The following is a 27,691-nucleotide window of genomic DNA, read 5'->3' as shown; positions in this document are numbered from 1 at the left end:
ACAGCAGCACATAACTATTTGCTAGGTAAAGATATAGTGGAGTAATGGCATCTTGAGAATGAAGTCACAGTCCCTCTGTGTGTGTTGTAATCCAAGCTTCTCTGTTCTTTACTGTGGTAAACAGTCCGGCCATGCGTGCGTGTGAGTCCTTGTGTGTGTGTATCCACTAGCTAGCCATCACCACCACTCTGCACTGTGCTTATACAACAGTTACAGCTGAGAATGCCGTCCAGACATCATCATCACCATGATTACACCATTAGCTCTGTCAGCACTGTTGACATTGTTGGTGCTAGTTGTGCTGTTAGCACAATTAGCTGCTAGCACAGTTAGCTGCTAGCCACCAGGTCAGCCACCTCCATGTTGAGAGCCATGATCAGACAATCCCATCTCAGATTCTGAACCATAGATATGATCTGAATGTGGTATACAGCTACTTTAAAGGGACTATTGACAGAAAGTAGTTTTAATGAAACAGCACGCCCATAGCCATGGAGTCAACAGTTGTGGGACCAAGCCTGCCAGAGGGTCTGGGCGTCCTCCTTTTATATATTATTGATCATAAACCAGTACAGCTATTCAGTATACTATATGAATATGCAATAAATAAAAGCTACTACTGCCATTTTACTCAGACTTCAAGTGAGTTATCTGACAAATATAGGGTGATAAAGATATTAACGTTAATTGAATATGCCCGTGAGCACCATAATTGGTGACAGGGTGAATGAGTGGCTATTAACTGCAGGTAACTTATGGTCAACGTTAGTGATTGATTGATTGATTGATTGATTGATTAGCACTTGCAAATCAGCACGTTTTCACCAAAAATATATATCTATTTCCACATTTTCTTTATTTCATATTGAGCATGATAAAAAGCTCAAAAGATAAATCAATTAATCAAGTCAGTTAGACAACTTTTTTAAAATTAAATTGGGTGTACTGACCCTTTAAAACTTTCAGCATATCCAGTGTAAGTGGAATGAGAGAGAGAGAGACGGCTAATTACTGAATACTATGCATGAAACATAATGATTTATGGCACATGCTGCTAATTAGGTTACATGCATACAGTATGATCCCAACTGCAGTGTGAGTAGAGCTTGGCATAACTCTACACTAACTCGACACCAAATCCCTGCGCTCTCCCACACACTCTCTTTATCTCTCTCATTCTCTCTCTCATTTTCACACACACACACACACACACATACACACACACACACACACACATTAGTAAGATCATGCATGGGGGCGTCATACTGAAGTGACATCTCACTGAAGTTGTGTCTCAGTTGAGAATATCGGCAGTTGTATACAAAAACACACAGAGCACACACACACACAGAGCAGTGTGATGTATAAATGATCAAGAGCAGAGAGAACAGCAGGACATCATCTTTCTCCCTCTCTCGCCCACCCAGAATCACTCTTTCTCCCCCTCATCCCTCACTCCCCCCACACACACACTCGTTCTCTTTCTCTGTCTTTCCATCTCGCCCACCCACCTATCTCTGCTCTTAAATATGTAATGAAATACGACGAGTGTTGACACACGGGTGCTGTGTGTGTGTGCATGCGTGTGCTTGCTGCCCCTCCCGCTCTCATTTGCCTCTCTGCCACACCGAATGCTCAGAATTAGGTCACAGAGCTGCATGAACATAAACTGGGGTTGTGTGTGTTTCTCCCCGTTAGTAAAACACCATTTTCACGATCAGCTTTGTAAATCTGTGCATTTTCTTGGAAATGATGCAGAGGCACTGAGGGTGAATCACACTGATGCATCGTTTCTGCTGTAAACAATGTCAACTGTCTGCTCACATCACACAGGCAGCGCCGTGTGCTGTTTAATACACCGTAGACAACAGTTTTATTTTTATTTCGACTTGATTTTGTCCTAGTTCTTTGCTGCCCTGGGCGATATTGGTGATTGTGTGTGTGTGTGTGTTTGCGTACGTCTGCCTGTGAGTGTCTGTGTGTGTAGAGAGACAGGGAGCGTGTGTCATGTGGTACCTCCTCCTCCTCCTCCTTCTTCGCCGCGCCCTCTGGCCCTGGGTGCTTATTTTGTGCTGCTCGTCTTGGTGCTGTAAACAAGTTTACGGTGTAGAGAGGTAATTACGCACAGACATTCTACATTAGGCCTAATGGCTGTGGGCCATGACTAATTCACCAGGTCACAGGGGGGTTTACCCTGCTCAGTTGTCACACAGACTTTAAGTGCTCCAGTGCATCTGTGGTTTTACTGGTGTTGCTTTTAGTGAGATCCAAATTAACTTCAAAATCCTGCTCCGTAGACACTTTTGTGTTATTGTGCAGTCTCACAGTAAAGGAATTGTTTCGAAATTTGGTGTCTTGCCGAGACGATTAATGCTGCTCTCCATGTTTTAAGCAAGTAGCCATAGCAAGGAGACAATTACCTTAGCTTAGCATAAAACTGAAATCCACTAGCCTGGTTCAGATGTCCGAAAACAAGCTTATTGATTAACACTGTGTGTCTCATTTGTTTAATCCACAAACACAATGACATTTTGTTGCCATGTGTGTTTTAAGGGGACTTACAGATGAAACTATTTCTCGGTGAACCACAGCCAGGCGCAGAAACTCTCCAGACTCTTGTTGTCACAGTGAGGCCACCAGGTTTTGCTTTAAAACCACAGATTTTACATTTCAATTCCTGTATGGATTAAACAAGGACGTACAACATTGTAATTATTAAGCTTTTCAGGTTGTGATTGGTGGATTTTTGAGATCGTGTGGTGGCATTTTAAAGATAAGTTAACTAAGAGCAAGTTGTCTTCCAGGGTTTTATCACAATATTCAGTCAGACATTTGCAAATGCAGATTTCCCAGCTTGCCAGGCTCGAAAGAGAAAACTTGACATTCAAACTGAGGTAGTTATATAAATGTAGACACACATCATGACCATCCCTTATTCTTACCCTTGGCAGGTGTCTTTAACCGCACAGTGTTTTGTCTGCAGATTCACAACGTCATGTCTAAGAGAGTCTCTTTCTGCACCTGTCGGCTGGGAATCAAGAGTTCTGCGACTTCGCTCCTGATGACACTGGCAGGGAAGCTGCAGTTTAACACTTTCACACAGGAGGCTCAAGGAGACAAGCTCTCAGGCTGTATAACATAATCATAAGTGAATATGGGTTTAAATTATACCAGATAGCCAGGCTAGCTGTTTCCCTCTGCTTTCAGTCTTTATGTTAAGCTCTGCTAATTGACTCCAGCTACATACTGAACACAGCCATGTGAGTGGTCTTAAATTTCTCTTCTAACTCTCAAAGAAGACAGTAGATAGTTTATTTTCTCAAATGTGAAAATGATTGATTTAAAATTAGAACCCTACCAACACATCAACGGCTAAGATTTTACTTTAAAGGGGTATTACGCCCATTTATGACATGTATACATACTATTCCAATGGTCTAAAGGCACTGGGTCCATTTTTTTTCGTCTGCAATTGTCACATGTCTAAAAATAAATACAAATTCACGTTATGTCAATCACGTTTTCACACTGAAACTTTAGTCTGTCATTAAAAATTTCGGAACAGGTTTGATTTTCTGTATTTTCCGCATCCGTCAGAAGCCTTTAGAGATGTTTGACCAAGAATCAGTGAGGAAATGTGGCAGCGAGACACAGCCGCAACAAGACAGAGGAACGGGGCACACAGAATCTTGACTCATGACTCAGAAAGCTCACTTTCAACAGGTCAGATAGTAATATTCAGGTGAATAATGCTATAGAGGAGGAGGTAAAGGACTGCACACAGAATGTGGAGACACACAGGGAGGACAGCTTCGCCCTTTCATGCTGCTGCGGTGCCAAATGAAAGACAAGGAGGGAGTGGTGACAGCCAGATAGGTAACTCCAGTGGAGAGGCAAAGGAGGAAATGTGTCTTTTTATTTTGTCACATGCTGCAAATTTTCACAACGAATAGAGCAATTAAACACATCAGAATCAGTGTGCAAAGGCCTTAAGGCAGTCCAGAAATATTAGACAACTCTGTCCCAAATCCAAAAACTAGTATTTAAACTCAGATTTGTGTTGTTATAGGGTTTAAAGTCTGGAGCTGTTCCACAGACAATAAATTGTGAAAGACAATATAGATGACAGTGAGAGCACCCAGGGGAACGTTCTCAGTATATGGGTACATTTTCAGTTTCAGCACTGAAAACACTACAGTAGAGTAAAGCTCATTTGGGTATAAAAAAGGGAACAAACATTCTGTGGGTCCACAAAATCAGGCTCCCATTCATTTTCTATGGAGCAGTTCCAGACTTTATACTTGATGACATCACAAGTTTGGGACTTTCTTCTTAGGTTTCTGACTTTAAGAGAGATTGACCTTTGCTAGGCCATGGAAATAACTTTGGGATTCTTAATTTAGGTGGCGTTCCCCTTAAAGTTTTAGGTCATTTAGAACCAGTGTCACTATGACATAGTTTATCCACCACAGAGCCAAGTCTAGTCAGTTTAATTTATATAGCCCAAAATCACAAGTTTGCCTCAGAGGGCTTTGAAATCTGTACAACATATGGTACTTATTCCCTCAGTTCACTCAAGGAAAAACTTCAAACAAAACAGAGAGAAACTGGAGGAAGCAACAAAGGAGGAAATGTTGGCATGGAGTGTAATTTAAGCACAAAGATGTATGGAGAGCACAATCGTGGAACCCACCAGCTATCGTCTGATGAAGATAAAGCCTCTGGGGTCCCAGTAGTCTAGTCTCTATAAACACATATCTGCACAGTATGAATGCAGATAAAATACACAGCAAAGTGAATATAAAGCTAAGTTGTTGTCAGGCGATAAGCTGATGGGTTCAGATTGCATTTCAACCCATGCCCTCTACCTCTCCACATCGACTTAGCTGCCATTCAAACATGATTGGTCAGTGATAGGGCTACAGACTGAAACCTGAACACTTCCAACACCAAAATCTTGTTCTGTCGCCTCCAGATTCTGCGTACATTTGCAGATATCTGTTCACAGAGACTAAAAGAGCAGTGACAAGTTTTTCATCTGTGAAATGTTGTGCTCAGTACACACCTTAGAAACATCTTATCCTGAAAAATGTTAACAGGTGTTGTAGACTCAGATATCGAAAATGGTATCAACCTCAAAAATCCAGTATTAGTTAGGCTCTAATTGGAATATTGTCGATCTAAGCATGCTAATGACACAACTGTAAATACCAGTTAATGGACACTAAGGTTGCATCAATAGTGCTGTTCTGTAAAACTAAGCCAATATCTGTCAGCGGCTCCGCAGAGTCCTATTAATGGCTCCATAAAGTGTTTACTTTGCATCTCTTCTCTCTGGTTTTATCTTTGAGTTTTATTGGTCTTTTTTATCACCATATTCAACATTCCATTACAATAAACTACAATTAACTTCAGTCATAAGCAACATGCGCTGTTTTTCTGCAAACACAATTATCAGCACTCAGGGGTTCAATATTTAAAAACAGTCTCCTCACAGCAGCGTGTTGAAATGTTTATTGAGTTTGGACAAATGAAAATGGAGAATTTTCCAGCAGAACACACGTAGATTAAGAGGGTCCATCAACAGACTTTGAATTAGTTGAAATAAAAATGCGTTTGTGGGCCGTGACAGCAGAAACATTCCCCTCACTCTTTCAGCACTTATAAAGGAAGCTCGAGGGTGGATTTATTTTTTACTACTTCTTTTCTCATGAATATTATTAAAGTTGTCATCTTTATGTGTTCATATTGCCTTTGCACTGATAATATTATTCATCTCGGAGAAATTGCAAAGTGCTTCGCTTCACTGGGGACGATTTCACGCTGCATCGGGTTCTTAAGTAAGCTTATAAAACAAAGAGTCTCACACAACTGTTGCAAGAAAAAGCTGCTTTTAAAAAGAGAATAATTGGAGAGAAACAGCTGCTAAATGTAAATGTACCTGCAAGGTGTTTTTTTATTCTCTTTACAGTGTGATGAAAGGGCTTTCCTCTAAATCACCATCCAGCTGTTGCCTCCACTCCAGCAATACTCTTGCCTGTCATAGCTCTGCGGTGAATCTCACTGTGAAACTGGATCAGATCCACATCCCCTTTGGACTGGAGCCAAAGTCACAACACTGTCAGTAATCATAGAGTTACCAGTTCAGTTACAATCAATAAGTAGAACATATTTCCTCGTACGCACACACACTGTACACACACCTGGGACCTCGCTGCCTCCCTGTCTACTTTCCAGTGACAGGAGAGTCACAAGAACTTCCTCCTCAGACATTTCTAATCAGCATTTGGCTGTGCAATTAGCATATGTAAGTGCATTAGCATAGCGGCCAGCACTACCCAGACACTCTGCAAAGCTGTTTGATAATTGAAGTCTGTGTGAAGTGTGTGTGATGCCACGGCGTTCGGTGTGTTTGTGTGTGCGCGCGTGACAGATGGTTTGGAGAGGACACGAGTCTCTGCTGAGCGATACTGGAAGCTACCGAGCAAAAGAAAGTACAGCAGAGCAGAGCAGGCTGGGGACTACTTACATTTGTGTTGTTTTCACTGCCTCTTAAAAAGCCTCTTTTACTGCAGCGGTTGCGGACACATTAGTTTTATTACGCCATTTTAGCACCTGAAGATGCAAAGTGAAGTCATTCTGTGGAAAGTTTGTCAAAACTACTTGCATTTTAATTACACAGAGTCATCAGTGAAAGTTGTCTGTTTATGGAAGAAAAATGAAAAGAGGAAAAACACCACAAAACCAACATCACTCAACACACAGCAGTTAATGCTGATGTACCTCCACACATGGGCCCACTGTGTGTTTACTGTTGTAATTTTCTTTTTTTTATGGCTAAATGGTCAAAAGTAACAATGTGACATCATGTGGAGTGTAACATGGAGCTACTATCTATGTTTATTTCACACAAAAAAAAAGCATTTCTTTTTTTACCAGAGGTAGTTGTCTCATTTTCTGCCTAAAATTGGGTTTTACTGCCATTCATGCTCCTCATAGTATGTATAAGTTTAGCCTCTCACACAAAATAGCATCATATATTATGCATGCACCTGAGTTAATCAAATGATAAAGCAAGATTTGTGTTTGAACCACACTCTAAAAATACAAAGTTCAACAAAGCTGTTTAATGGTTAATGTTAATATACAGGGGTGTGCTGTATCATATCCTACTCGATAATAGTGGTATAATTTTTAATATCATATAAATAAAATTCATTTTGTAATACTTGCAATATTTCAACTTGTTGACATATTGAGGTCATACTGTTCCGCATGGCAACAACAAGGTGGCTGAAAGCAAAATTATCACTGACTCTCTAGTGGTTCCAAAAAGAGGAGCAGCTTCAGTAGTGTGGAATAAACTGTGGAGTCCTAAATGTTTTATGAACAGCCCCGGACTTCTCAGACTCTTTTAGCGACTTACCGCTCAAAGGGAACTCATTCAGTGTCTCCTCTGGCAGCAGTACAGCGTCTCTTCCTCTCATCTCTCACTGTGTGCACACGGTAGTTAGCGTTGTCAAATGATTTTGTCATAAGCCTTTGGTAATGTAAACCTATGTGAAGCTCATGGCTCTACCGAAAACTACATGTATGTGAATGTGTGATAGTTGTGGTATCATAACAGCCTGTCACAGGTTACTGCGTGATGATTAGAGGAGAAATGGCAGAGCATAAAGGTCCAGGTGGAAAAAAAAACAACTCAATCATTTAGGATTTTGCTAAGAGGGAAGGAAATCACCTGTTGATTCATATATATAGATCCCAGGGTACATGTTTGTATTTGGGAGCTGTTTAAATGTGTAATTTGTGGTAAATTTTATTTTGTTGAAGTATTGATATTGTATACAGAATCTCAATCTCGCTCTGAGTTACTGTTGTTTACAAACTAAAGAAATGAGATCATATTTGTTCAGTTTTTACTGAATATTTGAAGGCAACCTGTAAAACTATAACACTTATTTTACAACCCAATTTGATCTCAAGTGAGCTGGACCAGTAAAACCATTGCAACATGTGGATAACAACACCTCCAAATTGTTCTGTTTCTATTAGTGTAAAGAAATAGAAGTACATTGTGAAAACATTTTGCTTTTACAAAACAGATGATGAACAGTCTGAGATATCTTAAGAAAAATAAGTACAGTTTCAACAAGTTTTTCCAAATTCAGTCAGTGAGTAGTAACTCACTGTCATTACATGTGCATTTTTACATTCACTTCACACTACATCCACTCCTGCTGTGTAGTAGCACTCGCATCACCACACCAAACTTAAGTGGAAGCTTTGAGGAAGCAGGTGAAGTTATCTCCTGCCTTACAAACCATTTACAAGTCAAAAGTTTTAGCAGTGCTTTAGCAATACATTCCCACCTATATTGTTTTAAGATAGAAGTCTGATACAGATTATTTGTATTGAAGCTGCTGGTCGACAGTACTTTGCACAATGTTTAATATCTTAAAATATGACCACAATAAAATATTGTTTTTCCAGAGAACTGTATTCTGGTCAGGGAAATGTCTCTGAAGCAGCATTTTGGATTAAGTACTCACTGTTTAACTTGCTCCTAAATACTAGCATCTCTTGGGCTTCACAAGTGCATCAATATGAGGTGTGCAAAATCATCCAGTGGGTCAGATTGGATCCTTTAGTGAGCCAGTTCTGGCCCGCAGGCCGTATGTTTGACACCCCTGTTTTAAAGTGTCAATAGACGAAAAAGTGAGAAAGCTATTGACAAAAGCCTGAGCCATTTTGCATGCACTTGTAAGACGATCCCTAAACTCAGCTTGTCGTCACATCTCATCAACCACATATCAAACATGAGTGTGAAAAAAAATCAGCTTTTGGTTGCAGCTTTTCTTGCATTTACACTAACAATCAATAGTCCTATTTCATGCAGAAAACCATTATAAGAGAGGCAAAGACATCAATTTCACAACCAACCTCAGCATCAGTGCGCTGATGCCTTTTGCATTATAGATTTTCTGTTCACATTTCTTCTTCTTACATTTGTCAGCAGCATTTGTCAGCAGCGTGTGATATGTTTGCACCCTATTTGGTGGCTTGTTTTTGTAATGTGATGAATGAGAAACCCATTGCAGGTATAGGGGATCTGAACATAACTGAAATGTGGGAATGCATGAGGCATTAAGTGTCACAAACTGAAACCATGTTTAAGTATGCGAGGGCGGGATTTTCCTTCAGCTGTACATATGCAAATGTTACTACTACACTGTTAGTACCACTGATGGCGAATGACTGATGTCAGAGCTGCAGACACTGACGGTTCCGTGCGTCTCTCTCAAACCCAGTTTCCACCATACATCTGCAGCCATGACCTCATTTAATCTCTGAGTTGTACGCATCCTCTCCAGGCGAGTCTGCCTCACAGCCATCAGGATCAAAGAGAGATTGGTAGTAGTAAGTCAGTCATCCTTTATTCAGCTCTGGAAATATGTGGAGCGCACACACACACACACACACACACACACACACACACACACACACACACAGATAGAAAAAACACACGAGTGGTGGGAGTATTGCTTTAACTCATCTCTCTGCTTTCATACCTTTCATCTCATACGTCTTTTTACCTCTCTTTTTGCTCTCCACCTCTTCCTCCACCATCAGTCCTCTAGTGAGTCTCATACCTCGTTCCCATTCCTCTCTGCTTCACTCCCACCTTTTCATTTCGGTTTTCTGGCCTCCCGCCTTTATCACTCCCTTCTCTTGACATTTTACCTATCTATCTTCTCTCCTCACTTTCCTGCCAAAACTCCCCCTACATATCTGAGGTCTGTGTGTCATTTATCTTTAGTTGTTTGTTGATTCACTGCTTTCTCACTGTACCATGTGTCACCCCCTCCATTAACTGAGGTCAGGGATAACTGCTCCTCACTGCCAAAATAAGACAGCATCTCTGCCTCTCTTCTTTTTCCTCTCTCCTGTCTCCTCGCTAAACTGACAATTTGAAAAAGGCTGTTTAAGAGTGAAAGAAACCAGAGTTCACGCCTCTGTTTTCAGGGTGTTTTCATGAAAAGCTCTGTCAACGCCGCTGATGTCAGCAGGGCACTGAGGTCATGACCTGATGTTGAGTTTACAATATAACATGCATTATATGTGGAGGGTTTTTTAAGGCTGAATCAGATCTCATTTACAGGCAAAAATGAGATTAAATTAAAAAGAGAGGAATTTAGTATTCCCCACTACAAAGATAAAAAAAATGTGTGACACTAGAGGTGTAAAGCTTTTAGTTATTTTGAAATTCATATATGTTATTCCTATGGTCTAGGGCAGTCCAAAAATATTAGCAAACATGAACTCTCTCCCAAATCCAAAAATTCGAGTGCTTAAACTCAAATTTGTGATGTCATAGGTTATAAAGTCTGGAGCTGCTCCATGACAGTTAATTGGGAGAGATGTTCTAGATGACACTGAGGGCCAAATTCACAAAGCACCTTGAATTGCACTTCACTTGCTCCGTCTTAATGTCCTAGGATATTGCGTTAATGATATACCAGCGCAAACACGCCCACAAAGTTTGGCAGCTGAGTGCAGTTTGCCCCTGATTGCAATAAGGCACACATGGCAAAGTATAAATGCTGGCTTTGCGCCAAGAACACCATGGCAGAACAATGGCAGACTTTGTTTGGCAAAGTACTGAATACTGTATACCCTCATGTAGTGATGTCTGCTGGTGAGTCAGTCTAACAGTGTCGGATGGGTTGAGGCTGTGGATTTGACCAAGTTTGACCACTTTATCACTATTCCCTCTCACTTGTAGCTGTTTTTTCGTTATCTTTTGAATTTAATATGAATTACGGAACCGTTTTTGTTCACGTTTGTTTCCCCCGTTTCGTAAAATAAATGTTGCTTTTGAAGTGCGTGACAGAAGTGCGTTTTGAGAACAACCGCAGACTGTCACCTGTTCAACGCATCAGTATCTTCGGATGCCATTAAAGTAATAATGATTATAATAATAATGTCAAAATATTATTTACAGACTGATTTAACAGACGATCACTGCTGCCACGATCACTGGAAAGTCTGGACGAGAGGCTTCCACAGAGGAGCGCCCAGTTTGCACCAGCTTTCTAAAGACGTTATTTGCTTCACTCAAACTGCGTGTGGCTATTAGCGCTGGTGTTAGTGAATTAGACGTTGTTTATCAATGAGGCTCATTTGCATAGAAAGGGGCAATTTTTGCGCCAAATATATGCATATTACCTCATTTAAATATGTGCAAATAACACCGGAGCACCGAGACGCAATCTGCTTGGCAGTGCAGTTAGTGGAGCATTTCACCCTCTGCGCGTGTTTTGTGAATTAGACTGTACTGTTTAGCGGCCGCAAAAGCCACGCAATCCTTTTGTGAATTCGGCCCTGAGAGTACTAAGGGGAATATTCTGAGTATGTGGGGACATTTTCTGTTTCTGAGAACACTACAATAGAGTAAAGCTCATTTGGGTATAAAAAAGAAAACAAACATTCTGTTCATCCACAAAATCAGGCTCCCATTCATTGTCTTAATGACATCACAAGTTTGAGATTAAACTCTCCGGTTTCTGGCTTTGAGAGAGAGTAGCTCATGTTCACAATGTTCACACTGTTAAAGGTTTTTTGGAGAATTTTTCCCTATTCACTTATTCCAAGGACAGAGGGATGTCATATGATGGAAAGCCCTCTGAGGCAAATTGTGATTTGTGATATAAATGAAATTGAATTTAATTAAAATTGAATTGAATTAAAATTTCATACATTTTTAAAACCAAAGGTAAGACACCAGGTGAAGAGGTTAAAATGACTACTCATAGATATCACCATGAATCTTCCTCAGTTGATTACTTATATTAAGACAATATTTTTTGTAGTACAGGTTTTCTGAAATTGTATGTTTAAACATGGAAATGAGGCAGTATCTAACTAAATATGTGCCTTTTGCATCAATTTCCAGAACATAAATCTGTACTAAAATAAACACCTAAATGTGTATTTTGGACATTTTCTTTCCACTAGTCTAAAGGAACTCATTTATGTAAGCAAAAAAAGAACAAAATCTCAAATTGACCAGTGCATGAAAAAACAATATTTCCACCTGTAGTGTCTCCTTTAAATAATATAATATTTAAAATTGTACTGAGTTTGGTTGGTGGCTGGTCAAAAATCTCTCAGGTGGGATCCCCAGGTTCTTTCCCCTCTTGCTCTCCATCATCACCTGTATAGTGTTATACTAGTCAAACACACACTTAAGTTCAGTGGTTTCCAACTGGTGGATCGGGGTCCAATAGTGGGTCTTGGGTCCACTCTGAATGGACTGCAGTTGACTCACAAATGTGTCATAGTTGTAAAAAACACACTCTATTTTTAAGTACAGTGAATTTCTGATACAGAACTGTGTAGAATGAATCCTGCTGTAGAATGAGAATGACAAATGGACAGCTGCTTGACAGAGACAGAAAATTAGCTCAACGACATGGCCAAACACAAGTATGGCGCTGAATATATTAGACTGTGTGGATTTTAAACTAATGAAATCTCGACCCATGGCTGAACCAGTTGGAAACCACTGCTTTAGTTGTTCCCATTAACTTTTTGTTCCTGTGTGTCAGACGACTGAATGATTATAATCACAGCTCATAAATGCTCCCAGTTAAGCAGATTAACGGTATTATCAGTGTTGCTGCACTGAAATACTCATCAAATCAACATTTTATTGCTGTGAGGCCATCTGACAAAGTAAACATAATATGACTCAATGACTTATTTTGTATGATTATTAGCTTCATTAACATTTTGAGTGAGCGATCATAGGCAACATTAAAAAGATGGATTCATGAATTTACCGCCTGACCAAGCTTTCAGTCATTGTGTTCCAAAGTCTCAATATTTCTTAGTTTTGAAATGCTCTGTTTTCAAGTGTGGAGAAAAATAAATAGAATAAGATATTTCCGCACGTTGCTGGCTCAGTCTAGTGCTGTCAAAATCAAGTAAGGTCAGTGTGAGCACAACAGTACTGAAGGTGTTTAGGGAGGCAGGAGTCTGTCCTGGGTTTGAATCAGGTGTGATGTCATTCTCCCATCAGCAGCAAAGCCCTTTCAACACTTTCAGACTGACACTCACATGCAAATTAGTAGTAAAAAATAGAAGAAAGGGGTACATTGCAGAGGTATGTAGAGAGCAGCTTTCTTGCACCATTCAGAATTATGACACTGAAATCCAATTCCAGCACAGTGACTGACAGTGAAGGAGGCATGGAGTCTGAATTAGAAGTGGAGCAGAGGGAGGCAGAATGGCAAGTAAATGGAGTCGGAGCAAAGAAAATCATGAATGAAATCCAAACAGAGAAACACAGAGGGCAAGAGATGCATTTCATATGCGGCATGTGCACATACACACACACAAGTTCACACAGTTACACACACTACTTCTTCCTAAGTGGATCGTCAAAGAATCAAAGGCAGTCAATGTTTGAATTAGCCCTCTGTTCTTGATTCAGCCCGTGCCTCCTCTCTGCTGTTCCTGATAATGGAGCGTCACAGACTATAATATGGAAGAGAGCGGCTGTGATGAGCTACACTGTTGATATGAATCATTCTGTGTTGCGTCTTTGTTCTTTTTTCGGGGGCTTCTCCTGTTGTGGAAAAAGGAGAGTGAGTATGAGGAGTGCGAGAGAGAGCCGAGGAAGAGGGAGAAGAAGATTAAAGAGCGAATGCAAAAGGGAGGATGAAAGAGAGACTGAGAGGAGGGAGATGGGGGGGGGGGGGCTGCAGCAACAACAAGGTGTGTGAGTGTGTGAGTATGTTGGCACGTCTAATGGGAAAGGTGTGCTGTGTCATAATGTGGTGGAACGCTAAGCCACTGAAATGAAAAGTACACAGACCTGAGCTCCAGTGCACACATACAACACACACACCTCACGGGAAGACAGTGATTGAGGTGAAAGAGCGCTGTGTCTATTTCTGACTCAGTATATCGTGTGTATTAACGTTTCTCTTGTTTTTTTTTTTCCCCTATTTCATCTTCCACTCCTTTTTTTGCCGTAATACAATATTCTCATCCTCCCATTTTTCCTGTCTTATAATTTCCCATCTTTCTGGAACTCATTTTTTCTTTCCTTACCATTTCCCTTATCACCACCCTTCTTCCCTCTGCTTCCCGGGATCCAGAGAAAGGTAACTGCTCTTTGTGGTGTGTTCAAGTGTGATCGTGGCTCTCTGTTGTTTCCAGTAATCTCTGTGTCAAGACTCCCACCCCACGCCCTTGTGCAATCACGTCTGTCACATCAGGTATCAAATCAGTGGCTTTGCTTCGCCCAGAGTCACTGTTGCTCTTAACAGGAGCACACAAGCAACTACTGAAGGTCTAAATCACTGGTGTTAAATCATCGGCGAGCCAGATCGGCCACGGGCTATTTCCTATTAAGAGTTGCATGCTGTTTTATAGCATTTTGATCCCCAGAGAGGGGACAGAAGTCATAAAAGAACCATTTGTAGTGTGCGAGGCAAGGCCACTCATGCTGCTTTGGTGACACACTGCTCAAATGTCCCTGAACGAAGTGTACTGGATGCATACACACCACACACACACACACACACACACACACAGATCATTGCACTTTCTTTTCTGGCCACAGGCACAGAGCATTATCGACCCAAAGTGTGTGAGCACACAATTAAGCAGAGGAGACAGTCGGGATAATGGACTCATAAACACAAAGAGCCCGCTGTGATAAATGCCGGCTGTGATTGCCATATTTCTGTTTGTGTCTATGGTTATTTGGGAGTGTGCAGTGTGTGTGTTTGTGTATGTGCATGAAGCTGTTCAGCTGCATCTGGTGACACTGCCATCCAGTTGGCTTCTCCTCATGTCCCCACTCCCCTCTTTCACTCTGCTTTATCTGTTTACTCAATCATTTCAGTCCTGGCTCATCCTCCTACCTTTTTGTTCCGCAGCTTGTCTCACCTGTTAATGAGGAAGAAATGTGTCTATCTTTCATCTTCAGTGTGTGTGTGTGTGTGTGTGTGTGTGTGTAGCTGTGTTTCATCTCCCACCCACTTTATGCAGAAAGTTTCTTTCCCGGTGGAGCTTTCTCTCTCAGTCTCACCCTCACACTTCTCATGTTTCTCCCATGTGGCGCACCTCTGTGAAGCGCTTGGCACATAGTTTCCTCGGGCACTGGGACGCACATCTGCATTCCTGTGTGCTTATGTGTACCTGTGTGTGTCAGTGTAGCAAAAAAACAAAAAAACAACAACACCATTTTCAGTTCTGGAATATATGGATAGAGAAACCTGGTGTTTATGAAGCCACAGCATGAAACATGCATCATGTTAAAGGGGCTTTAAGTTATATATTCACCAAATAAACCTTGACTGGTGTGAATTCACACCAAATCACCACCAAATCTTTTGGCGGCCTGCACATGACACAAATAACAAAGCAGCATTTTCACAATAAATTAGGGCGCTAATTAGAGCAGAGCTGCAACAAGAAATAAGTAAATATATCATGATGCAAAATGGGGAAATAATAATAATTGTGTGTTGTCATTTCTTTTTCTTGCAATTAATTTTGTGGGCTCTTTATTGTTGAACAGCTGACAGCAAAAACAGCTGCAGAGAGGCGGATTGAAAGTTATAGTTTCCAAACAGAAGACAAGTCCAAGGACAGACTTTTTTGATGTTTGCAAAGAGTCACCTCCTGTTAGCACGTACAGAATGAAGAAAATATGTGAAAATCCACCCCAATAGAGCAGTGCTTAATGCAGGGTATGAGAATAAAATAATGGGCTCAAAACCTGGGAGGGATTTCAAATGGACAGTGATTTATTAGTAAGATATCATTTTAAGATGCTGCTCAAAATTAAACCCAACAAACTCTGGAAAAATGCTGAAGGGAATGTAAAATACAAATTGGCAATCATACCCACATATTGGCCCTAAGCGAGGTGCCCTCTGGGAAGGCGTGTTGAATCTGAATATGCAACAATGTCCAAAGGTGGCTCTCAAAGGAGTAATACTGTGAGGCTTTGGGAGGAAAACTATAATCTGTTTGCTGAAAATCCAGCTGGTTGCAGCTATTCAGGTTATTAACATTAAGTGGATAAAATCTGACTCTCCCACATATACAATATATGGAATGAAGAAGTGTTATGAGTTGGAACAAATGTCATTAAGGCGACTTCACAAAGAGATGGAATTCAGTGATGGTCCTGTTAATGTAATGAGGTTATTTATCATGTTTTGTATTTCCTTAGCCCTGAATAACCCATAGTTGTTCTCTCCTATCTCCGTACGTGCACACTTACCTAATGTTAAAGGGGATCTATTATGCTTTTCTGCATTTTGTGTCTGCCTCCAGGATGTTCATATTAAACATGGCCAAAGGTTAAAATAATAAGATAAACATTTGTAAAATTAAGGAAGAAAAATCGGCTTGCTGTGTTGACTTGCTGGGTATGAATAGCATTAACATTAGGTGATTCAGGAAATGAAATAAATTGATTTGTGGCACACTTTTCAAGTAACATACTTTAAAATCTTTGGGGGAAGTTATCAAGTCAAAAGGCTCAAGTCCAAGTGAAGTCACAAGTCATTGGTGTTAAAGCCCAAGTTGAGTTGCAAGTTTGGTTTTGTCAAGCTGACACTAAAGTCATTAAATTTGTGTCTGTGGTCTTTGTGAGTTTACACCTCTTGTAAAAACATACACTGCTTGTGATTTAAAGTTTGATATAAGACATAGTGTGCCAGATTTCTTTAAATGGTCATCTGCTGCAGGCATGTTACAGCAAGTCTTTACATTACATAGCCTACACTGCTAATAAAGCTGCTTGCTAACATCAGGAAAACATGTAACGTTGGTTGCTGGTGTTATTCATTTCTCTCAGATTTCAGATCACATTCCTGCAGGGATATGTATAGTTGTGTTTAGAAGCCTTTTATTTGTGATTTTATGGTAGAAAATGTTGCCATTCTGCGTTATAATCATTCCCCGGCTGCAAGTACACTGCTAACATGCATGTAGCTACATGCTAACATCAGGGAAATGTAATCTTGATTGCTGATGTTGTTAATTTCTCCCCAGTTTCAGATCATATTCCCGCAGGAACATGTCCAGTTGTGTTGAGAAGCTTTTATTTGTTATTTTCCATTACAATCACTCCCTGGTTGCAAGTACACAGCTAACATACATGTAGCTACATGCTAATGTCAGAAAAACATGTAGGCCTAATTGCGGTCACCTATTTTGTAAACTTCTCCCTGATTTATATCATATTCCCACTGAAACATGTCCAGTTGTGTTTAGAAGTTTTTATTGCTGCTTTTTCACTTTAAAAAGTGCAGCTATACTCTGACAGTGTCATCGCCCTGCAGCTAGTACACAGCTAATGTAGATGTGGCTACATGCTAACGTCAGGGAAACATGTAGTCTTGGTTGCAGATGCTGTTAATTTCTCCCCAATTTCAGAACATACAGTGGCAGCGCAGAGACACAGAGTTACGAAAGACCTAGAAATGCTGATCAATCAAAGTAGACTTGACTTTTTTTGGGAGGGGGGCGCTAAAACTGAATGAAAAATATGTAACCATCTAATAGTAGAAATCCCAAATACATGTATGAACCTAAAAATGAGCATAAGTCCTCTTTAAAATGATTCCTTTTCCTTTTTTGATTTTCTTTTTTTCCCTTTCTTCAAAAGGATTAGTTTTTTCTCCATCAGTTAATTGTGACATCTATTGTGGCTTGTTATTTACATTTTCTGCCACTTATAAGCATAACAGTTTGAGTGCATCGAGGGAATGTGTAAAGAACCTTGCATAAGTAATTGAAATTTAAATAAATAGGTGTACAGGGTGGAAGATCCCCCACTCAGTGAGGTATAATTACTGAATCATCTGTATTATGGGACAACAGAGATTCTGACTTAATGCCCCTTTAACAGACCCAAATGTCTGGGACATCTTCTGTAGATCATGTTGGACTAAGAGTCTCATCCTACTCTCCAATGTGCTATGTGTGAGCTCAGTCCTGCGTGTTCTTTAATGAAGCAATAGGAGAAGATATTCGGTCTCAGTTAATGTAGTTTATTAAGCAGTAAAGGAATAAAATTACAGAGCTCTGGGTCTCAACTTCACGTCCCTGACGAACAACAAAGGTGTGTCAGTTCACGAAGTCTGACCTCCTGTCCTTTCCCTGACCCAGTATATTTGAGCGTAACAGAGTGTCATTGTGCACGTAAGGCGTTGTCCTCTTCTCATTGGCAGTTCCACTTCCTCCTTCACCACACCACGCCCCTGCCTCGTGTTAATCTGACTCCTTCCCGCTGGCGGTGGGGGCGTGGTTCCTGTTTTGAAAGACAAGAGAACAACACAACTGCCTACACGTGCTGTACCTTACTATCTGTATATCACTTTCTATTCTTTTTACCATATATGAAACTAATTATCTAAGCATTGCGGTATGTGCTCCTCAGACTTCATGTCTCTTCCTCTCCTGTACTTCTCCACTTCTGCAAAGCAAACACATTCAGATCAGCTGAAATCATCTCAGTATTCTCATTGTTCACACATCTAAAACTTATATAGTGAAACACAACTTATAGTAAAACACATAAAATCATTCTATTCCCAACAATCACACTTGCATTATAAATTCATGTGTGATAATTCTTGTGTGTTTTGTCGTGTTTCAGGGACTTTGCCTACGTGGCGAGAGACAAAAACACGCGGGTGCTGAAGTGCCACGTGTTCCGATGTGATACTCCTGCCGCAGCCATAGCCACAAGTCTCCACGAAATCTGCTCCAAGGTGGGTGTCATTACTGTCACTGCCTCCGCATGAATGAGCTTATCTGCTGCTCTGAAACAAGCTATCAGGCTTTAATCAGGGGGACTGTTGAAGAGAGACTGCTGATGCAGTTATTCAGAGCTACTTTTTGAGGCTGTAACTTTGATGCTACTCCTACGTGAAACTAATAGCCAGGAGTGCAAAACACAGTGGCAGTGCCCTGACAGGATTTCTGTTATCTCTCACTGGAGGAGTAAGAGTTGAGCAGAGATATAGAGAGAGGTTTTTAAGAGCCTTTAGAGCAAGGAGAGGAGATAAGATTCGGGTTACAGAGCGAGAAAAGACTTTTTCAGTGTGTATGTGTGTGTGTGTGTATCTAAAATACCAACTACCCAGTGAATACAACAGGGTCACATAGTTACAGAACCCACCAAACACCAGGCTCATGTACAGCGGATCAGGGGATGCAGGAAACAATCTTTTCAGATCGGTAGCAGCTGGATGCACCAGCAACAGATGTAGTTCTAAAACATCTATTAGCACAACGTCTAAGACGCAATTTCCACGAAAATACCAACAACTCACTTTATGGTGCTTCTTCTGAATGAACCTCCCACCTGTTTGCCCCTCTCCTCCCACATGTTCACTATGCACACTGCACTTGGCACCATAGCACCACAAAGAGCAGATTTTAAGGCGAAAAAAATATCAAACCGTTGAAGCACTGTTTGAGCTCATTGAAATGCTGCCAAGAAAAGAGGGCCCAGCATCTTACATATCATACATGACTTTGGGAGTATGTTGAACATAATCATTAGGGCGTGTTGTTGATAAGTTCTCGGGTGGCTGTGGCTCAGGAAGTAGAGCAGGCCGTCTATTAATCGCAAGATTGGCGATTCGATCCACAGCTCCTCCAGTCTGCATGTTGAAGTACCCTTGGGCAAGATACTGATGGCTGTGTGAGCGGTGCGTGAGTGTGTGCATAACTGATGAACAGGTGGTACCTTATCCACCAGTGCTTGAATGAAAGGGTGAATGTATCATAGTGTTAAAGCCATTGAGTGGTCGAAAGGCGCTACATAAAAGACTCTTTCGACATGTGGCCCCCTTTGTACACCCTCAGAAACTAAGGGTGCTTTCACACCTGCCCTGTTTGGTTCGGTTCATTCGAACTCAAGTTTGTTTGCAGTGCAGTTTATTTGGGCAGGAGTGAACACAGCAATCACACTCGGGTGTGCACCAAAACAACCAGACCAAGACCTTCTTAAACAGGTGGTCTCAGTCTGGTTATAAACTAACTCTTTCTCCCACAAGGCATTTTTTCTGGTCCGCTTATAAATGCTGCTGTGTGAACACGAGCTAACTCTAGGCAACTGAAACTTTATAACGAAATTAGTCCCTGATTTGGACCAAAGCAAGCGAACTCTAGGACTGAAAGCACCCTAATTCTCCTGCCAGACTCCATCAGGGTCAATTTTGACATTGTCCAGATCAGCAGGTCTAATGGCGGCTGCAGCTCCATCATTTGAATAAGTGGTGGTCATAGCTGAGTAGTAAATCTTCATCAAAAGTTCATGAGAGTCCATTATGTTTGTATGTTTAAAGATGGCAGCTGAAGCCCTGTCATCATACATAGCACTGGTGACATCTTACTGGAACAAACAGTATCAGACTCTCATTGTCCTTTGAATCACTGGAAATTGAAGCCCTGTCAAAAACCACATCGGAGGCTAGAACATCATCATAATTTGTCACCAGCGGCTGAATCTTTCAGACTGGAACAATCAGCATCTGAGGCTCCATCATATGGTTCAGTGGCTGCTGAAGCCCTGTCATTTCATTGACGCCAGGTGAGCCAATGTGACCGACCTGTGCCTTAAGGCAATGCTATCTTATCTTTGGACAAAATTAGGTCTATTTTCTTCACATATCTCTGGATTGCATCATCCAGATTTCTGGTCATGTCAAAAAGAAATTCATGCAAAAACATGAATTATTCCAGTAGCAGCACACTTTGTTGAATTTAATCACCCTGTTTCCCCTCTAACATATATTAGGACTGAGAAGGTAGTACTTCCCCCAAGAGGCGGGAAAGCAGAGGTTTTACTTTCCAGGAGGGAACACTAATCAATCCACCGACTGAGTGAGAACCCATCACCTTATGGACTGAATACAGATTATGACTTGAAATATTTTCTGTAATGTACCTCTTACTTACTGGATATTTAGATACAGCAGTGTATAATGTTCATTTGGGGCTGATGTTTTAACTTTTGCTGTCATCTTCTAGAAATCTACTGAATATGTATTTAAACATTTTTAAATGTACTGTATGGAAAAGTGAAGTCTGCGTTACATTTGGTGACTTTAACCTCCACCCTGCACTGTGAGAGCAACACTCGGCAGGTTGTCCCCTGGCTGATAGTTCGGATAAAATACGTTCAGCAATATTTCTTGTGAATTTTTTAAGGAATTAGTTAATCACTGAAATGGTTTCTTGCAGGGAGACTGACTGATGGGTGTTGTAGTGTATTATAAACATTGAATTCTGTGAATTTGCTTGACACATCAATGTTGTACGGATATCCCTCTGCACACAAAGAGAAACCAGTTGTCCTAGGACCAGTATTGACCTTGAAGAGGATATATCTACCTGGAAATACAGATTTTATTCCTCAGAGGAATGTTGACCCATTTAGTGAGGAATGTTTTTCTTTACGTAAATTTCTTCGTATCTCCTACCCTGAATCACAGGAATAGCGTGTTTCTGTGTGTCTGTATTTATATATATGTGTGTAACCATGACTCTTCACACCGTCTATTTTAAACACAGTGGTAGTCTACTCTTTACTGCAGCGGAGAAACTTGGTGACCTGAGTCTTGCAGCTGCGCTGCGCTGTGTGAGAGTGTGTGTGTGAGAGAGTGTGTGTGCGTGCATGCGGCTTCTTGCATGTTCCCCTGTGAGCAGAGTTGCAGACTCACCATAGACTTTGATTAATGACACCTACAATTAATCAAGTATCTGTAGCAGCTCAGTGCAGGGGCCATGCAACCTATTCAACACTTTTTAAAGAGTGTGTACACTGCAGCAGGAGAGCAGGAGCAGAGAGAAAAGCGAGACAGCTTCTTTCAACACGACTGAATTTAGATATACCATGTGGTAGAGAGGGTTTTAAAGGATAAGGCTGGTAGTACTTTTTTCTTATTGTCATCAAATCCCATGAAAAGACCAAAACCAACAATAAACTGATCGTCTAACAAGAATTACCTTTGTTGCAAAGCGACACAGCTTATTCCACTGTGCCATAAAACACCATTGTTGTCTAACAACTATTAAAAACACATCAGTAAGCTGGATGACACGTTCCTTTAGTATGATTAGTTTATTGTGAGTCAATCCACAAACTCCCTCACTAGCACACTAAATCCACGGCTGAAAACAGTCCCCACTAATTACATAGTTTACACCTGTTTCAGTAACATTTGCCAACAACTACAGTGCCAGCTGTTTCAGGAAGAATTTAAGTTTATTATTGTGACTGGTTATCTCTGCCAGGTGTAAGCCTGGAGGGGATCGTGCATTTGGACATGTGTGTGCATATGTGTTTGAGTGTGTGCTTGTGTATCTGTCCGTCTTTAGCTAATCTCACAAACTACTGGACCAATGAGACTAATATTTTGTGTGCACATTTATGTGCGGTGATTCACAACTGTTCAAAGACCTGTTTAATTGAGTGTTTTATATTGTTAGACTGCTGACTCATCACTCCTCCTCTCAAACGGTCGATAGGGGCCGTGTGTTTTCTGAAAATCAGCTCAGCTTAAAACAAGTCTTACCGTCTGTTGAAGGCCACATTTTGGCCTTCGTCATAGCTCAAAAACCGCTATCCATAGAAAATTTTAGTGTCATTTTGAACTGGAGTATCTGCAGATTAATTCCATGCCAAATTTGTTCATCTACAAAAGTCAGCACAATATGAGATAAACAAATCAGCCATTTTTGTTATCTTTGCCGCCATCTTTACTGTAAGGGAGCCAGGAGGGACAGTTTCATCAGACGCAGCTCTCCGCAGTCTGGCTCCAACATAATTTTGTGTTGTCTACCACATGCTTGGTTGGGGTGTTTCCGAAGCCGAGCACTTTGCCTGTCCGATATTGTAGACTTGCAGATTTTGCTGTTGATTTGGTCATTTTCCCATGATATTTGTCCTTCTACCATAAGTAAGTAAGTAGGCTATTCCCTTCTTTCCTACTCTGTGCAATGCACTGCGGCTCTGTCAAAAGTACACAATGCGTGTATTGTGAAACACGCTGCAGCACATCTGCTGGTATTAGAAGAATTGTCGAGAGTGGCACTCTATTGAGCACATTTTTCTAGGTTTAAAGATTCACATTTTCAGTAGAAACACATTTGTTTGGGAAGTCGGAACGTGTTGAGAAAGGGACTAACATGATGGTAATGGTCTTTTTACGTGATTTGTTGACAATAAAAAAAAAAATCAGAATATCATCAGTCTTATCTTTTAGATTGTGTTATTAATTCATTGCAAAAAAATATTTTTGGATGCTTGTTGGTGAGACTATCCTTATAGCTAATTTAAGCCCTATTGCGCTCAGCCATACCTTTCCTACCTTTTCTTCTCCCCATTCCCATTCTGATTACTCTCCTCTTCTCTTTTTCTCCCCTCCTTTTTTCTCTAGATTATGGCTGAAAGGAAAAGTGCCAAGGCTGCAGCTGGCAGCTCCTCCCAGACCGGCTCCGATGTACCCCTACAAGGTACACACACACACACTCACACACACATGTGCACACATCTATTTCTTTGAGTCTCGTTCTTTTGTAGTTCCCTCATGAGAGAATTGGATTTGTCAGCCGTGCGCTCTCTTCCCTGCTGTGGTTTCTTGTCTCACATTACAGCGTTCCTCCACATCTGAAACCATATACTATGTGTGTTTTTAAAAAAAAAATGACCTTATCGCCTCAGGAGCAACTGTGAACATTTGTTAATAGAAAAGATAGCAGTGTTTGGTTCAATTACACTCAGATAACGCTGACTCCAGAACAACTCCAAGCTCCACAATCACTGAGCTTTATCCTCCCAGCGCTAATTCTATTCACCATTTCCCATTTTGCTAAGTCCCACCGCTTGTTCCTCTCAGTCCCAAGTAATTATAGGAAGAAAGAGAAAAAAGCACCAGCACAATTCATCCTCTGCTGTAACTTCAGCTGGTGTGCGTATCTGCTGAGCGTGGGGGAAAGGAGCTCCGGCATCAGAATATAAAAGAACTATATCGGCTCCTCACTTACAGAGGCAGTCGACCTCATTAAAACCCAATTAGTGTTTCTTTCAGGCGAGGCCTGGTGCTCCACGGCACCCATCCCAACCCCAGGATCAAAGAACTTATTGGTGAAACATCCCTCACATCTTTTAAAGCTATTACTTGCTTCAACTCATAGTCCTTTAACTGAACAACCAATTGGTGCCCAGTGCGAAGCGCCGTCCTTGAATATATACCCATGCGTGAGCTCTAGAGGTCCATTCAGAGCAAAGGCAGTGGATGGAAAACAGTTCTTGATCTCGCCTGGATTAGATTTCTCCAGAGAAGCTGAGAGTGTGCAATCCCGTGTTGGAACACATATTAGGAGATTAGCACCAAATGATTTTGGATGAGCACCAACACCGGGATAATGGTTCTGCTGACCTCGTCGGCTCTGTCCTGCCTGAGCTCGACTTTAAATATGAAATTAATGCATGAAAACCTCTCGCTGTTCAACATTCATGTAACTGCTGTTTCCAGAGCTTTAGCAGTTCTGAATGTGTGAGATATTAGGAACTTTTTCCATGGAGTACACTGATAAGGTGAATCCAGGCAAAAGCCATTATCCATGATTGATTTCCCTCAGTCAGTCTATACCATCACATGGAGATGAGCTCATGATGGATTGTTAATCTTTGAACTTCAGTAATTAAAATGTGGATTGTGCAAAATTGGCTGGAACTCAGAATGAGGAAGGTCATATGTGGGCTGGTCTATCTGTATTTAAAGATTACCTATAATGCTCATTTTCAGGCTCATACTTGCATTTTTGGGTTTCTACTAAAGCATGTTTAAATACCTTAATGTTCATAAAACATTTTATTTTCCTCATACTGTCTGTGCTGAAAAACCTGTATTCACCCTCTGTCTGAAATTCTTTAGCACCTGTCTCCTTAATCCTCCCTACAGAAAAAGTCTCTGCACTGTCAATGCAGCCGGGGGAATGACTGTGACAGAGTATAGTGGCATTTTCAATAGTGAAAAATTCCCAGTAAAGGCTTCTCAACCAAAATCTTTACAAGGAGACACCTTGCAGCAGGAATATAATATGAATTTGGGAAGAAAATACATAACATTGGCAACCACGATTACATGATTTACCTGACGTTAGCATGTTGCTACATGTAGCAGTGTATGCACATGAAGTAGCGTGCCTGGAGCAGATGACTGTATAGAGAAATCTGTGCATACTGTGCATATTCAGTGGGCCGCATTCCCCAAAAGTAAACCTGGAGGCTAGAAATTTTTAAGTGTATGTATACTTGTGTAACAGGTGCAACAAAGCCCAGCCAACCACACCCATGTGATGCTGGATGTGGACAGAGGTTACAAAGGCTTGAAACTTTCCACCAAAGAGAGTAAAAACACTGCCTCTCAGGGTGCTTTCACACCTGCCCCGTTTGATTTGGTTCAGTCAAACTCAAGTTTGTTTGCCCTTTAAGTGAGGTTCGTTTGGGCAGGTGTGAACACAGCAATTGCACTCAGGTGTGCACCAAAACAACCGGACTGAGACCTTCTTGAAGATTTGTAATTGGCTCGTGTGAAACATTTTAGTGACTGGCCTTTTGTTTTTTCACCATTTCATTCATTTCAGCATTTTATTTTGTGTTAATGGATGCAAACAAAAGTCTGCACTCAGACCAGAGACGCTGCAGCACATGGTCAGCACCTTAAACTTGATCAAAGGTTTCATTTAACAGTTGTATATTATACAGATGTTATTAGGTTTGTATATAAATGCTCTAATTTACCCCCTGATCTAAGTTTGTCATTCAACATAATGACATTTTAACAGTCTCAATAATATTTAATTCCATGTTGCAATTAGCCCTCATTTTTTAAATCCATGTTGACTAGCGATACAGCAGATAATTAATAATTAATGTCACCATGTGGAGGGGGATTCTTCAGCTGTGAAGGCCTGTGTTGACTTTGTATAATTTCAGCACATTGGAGGATTTAAAATCTTTAAAGTCCGAAGTTAAACAATTAACCACGTTCAGAGCTTGGCCTTTTGCCTTGTCAGGAACCATCTCAGGCTTACGCAGCTAATTGCAGGGTGTGTTAATAACGAGGTCCCTGGGGGTAAACGATGTTAACTTATGTGCTGATTGCGATGCAGGTGATACAACATCTTTGATCATCCTCAGTCACTCATCCTTTCTGCCTACAGGCCATTGTGTAAACAAGCACAGCTGGGTGTTCATGCAGAAAACTCTGAGATCCTGCATGCCCGTGTGCGAATATATTTTTCATGCTCTAATCATGTCAACAGCACCCTAAAATATTAAAATATTCACCAGTATTTGTTTATTTCTCTGGTTTAAGCCAATTATCATGTGTGGACTTTACTTTTGGAACTTTGCGTTAGATGTTGTCGTGAGATAAAATTCCCTGCGGGCGGTCTGTGCCTGTGCGTGTGTGTTTTAATGCACGTCTGTGAGTGTGTTTTAATGTGTGTGTATTTTCTCTCTGCAGAGTTTCCCATGCCAAAGACGGAGCTGGTGCAGAAGTTTCATGTGCTGTATCTGGGTATGACGTCTGTGTCTCGCCCCATAGGTAAACCTCAACTAACCCTGAAACCAATACACACGTCATAACGCATCCTGCAGCCTATAATAAAATCCATCACACACTGTCTCACTGCGCAGCCTCTCCTGTGCTTTGTCCCCAGGTATGGACATCATAAATGGGGCCATAGAGAGCCTCCTGTCCTCCACAGGCAAAGAGGACTGGACTCCTGTCATACTGAGTATTGCTGACACCACTTTGGCTGTCATCAAAGAAAAGGCAAGGGACTTTTTGTTGTTGTCCTGAGGAGCAACCGATAAATAAAAGATGTGAATGTGCTTGTAGATTAGAGAAGGAGATCTAATAGTGTTTAGCGCAGATCTAATTTTCCTCTTGGCTGTCTGTGCAGGAAGAGGAAGAGGAGGTGTTGGTGGAGTGTCGAGTGCGTTTCTTGTCCTTCATGGGCGTGGGTCGAGACATACACTCTTTTGCCTTCATTATGGACACTGGGAACCAGCATTTCCAGTGTCATGTGTTCTGGTGCGACCCCAACGCAGGCAGTGTGTCCGAGGCTGTGCAGGCAGCATGTGTGGTAAGTTTATATTACTTTTGTCATGAAATGATGATGAGATGATGCTATATGTTGTATTCCAAAATTATTCTTTAAAGATTTTGTATTTAAAGGAATAGTTTGGCATTTTGTAAAATACACTTTTTTGCTAGTTTGCCAAGAATTAGATGTGAAGATCTACACTGCTCTTATGTCTGTATGGTAAATATGAAGCTACCACCAGTACCAGTACCTCTAAAGCTCACTGATCATATCTTGTTTGTTTAATCCAGACAAAAACCAAGTTTTAAAAATGACACATTCTGGTTTGTGGGCTATGTCCTGGACTGTGCTGATTATTGTTACATCTCAGTAAACAGATATCTGCATATAAATGCAGAATCTGTGGCAGGGACAAGTTTTTGATATCAGAAGTGTTCTGGTCTCCGTTTTTGGTGTAATGGAAATTATTAATATAATCGAAATTAATCAACAATATAATGTCAATAGTTCTGACAGCATC

The 27,691-nt window shown here is 41.0% G+C and overlaps 1 protein-coding gene across 4 annotated transcripts in view; it reads left to right on the top strand.

Annotated features, from left to right (window-relative positions):
* apbb2a (amyloid beta (A4) precursor protein-binding, family B, member 2a) overlaps window positions 1-27,691 on the top strand; it is a 58,353-nt gene that overhangs the window by 27,377 nt on the left and 3,285 nt on the right. For all 4 annotated transcript variants that reach the window (XM_078169323.1, XM_078169325.1, XM_078169324.1 and 1 more), the window contains 5 exons: window positions 18,695-18,809; window positions 23,490-23,565; window positions 26,586-26,666; window positions 26,782-26,897; window positions 27,028-27,210. In XM_078169323.1, the coding sequence (XP_078025449.1) occupies window positions 18,695-18,809; window positions 23,490-23,565; window positions 26,586-26,666; window positions 26,782-26,897; window positions 27,028-27,210 (571 nt within the window). The remainder of the gene's footprint in view (window positions 1-18,694; window positions 18,810-23,489; window positions 23,566-26,585; window positions 26,667-26,781; window positions 26,898-27,027; window positions 27,211-27,691) is intronic.

Source organism: Epinephelus lanceolatus, chromosome 7, assembly GCF_041903045.1.
Source record: "Epinephelus lanceolatus isolate andai-2023 chromosome 7, ASM4190304v1, whole genome shotgun sequence".
In the NCBI taxonomy this organism is placed as follows: domain Eukaryota; kingdom Metazoa; phylum Chordata; class Actinopteri; order Perciformes; family Serranidae; genus Epinephelus; species Epinephelus lanceolatus.
This window is presented reverse-complemented; position numbering and strand designations above follow the sequence as displayed.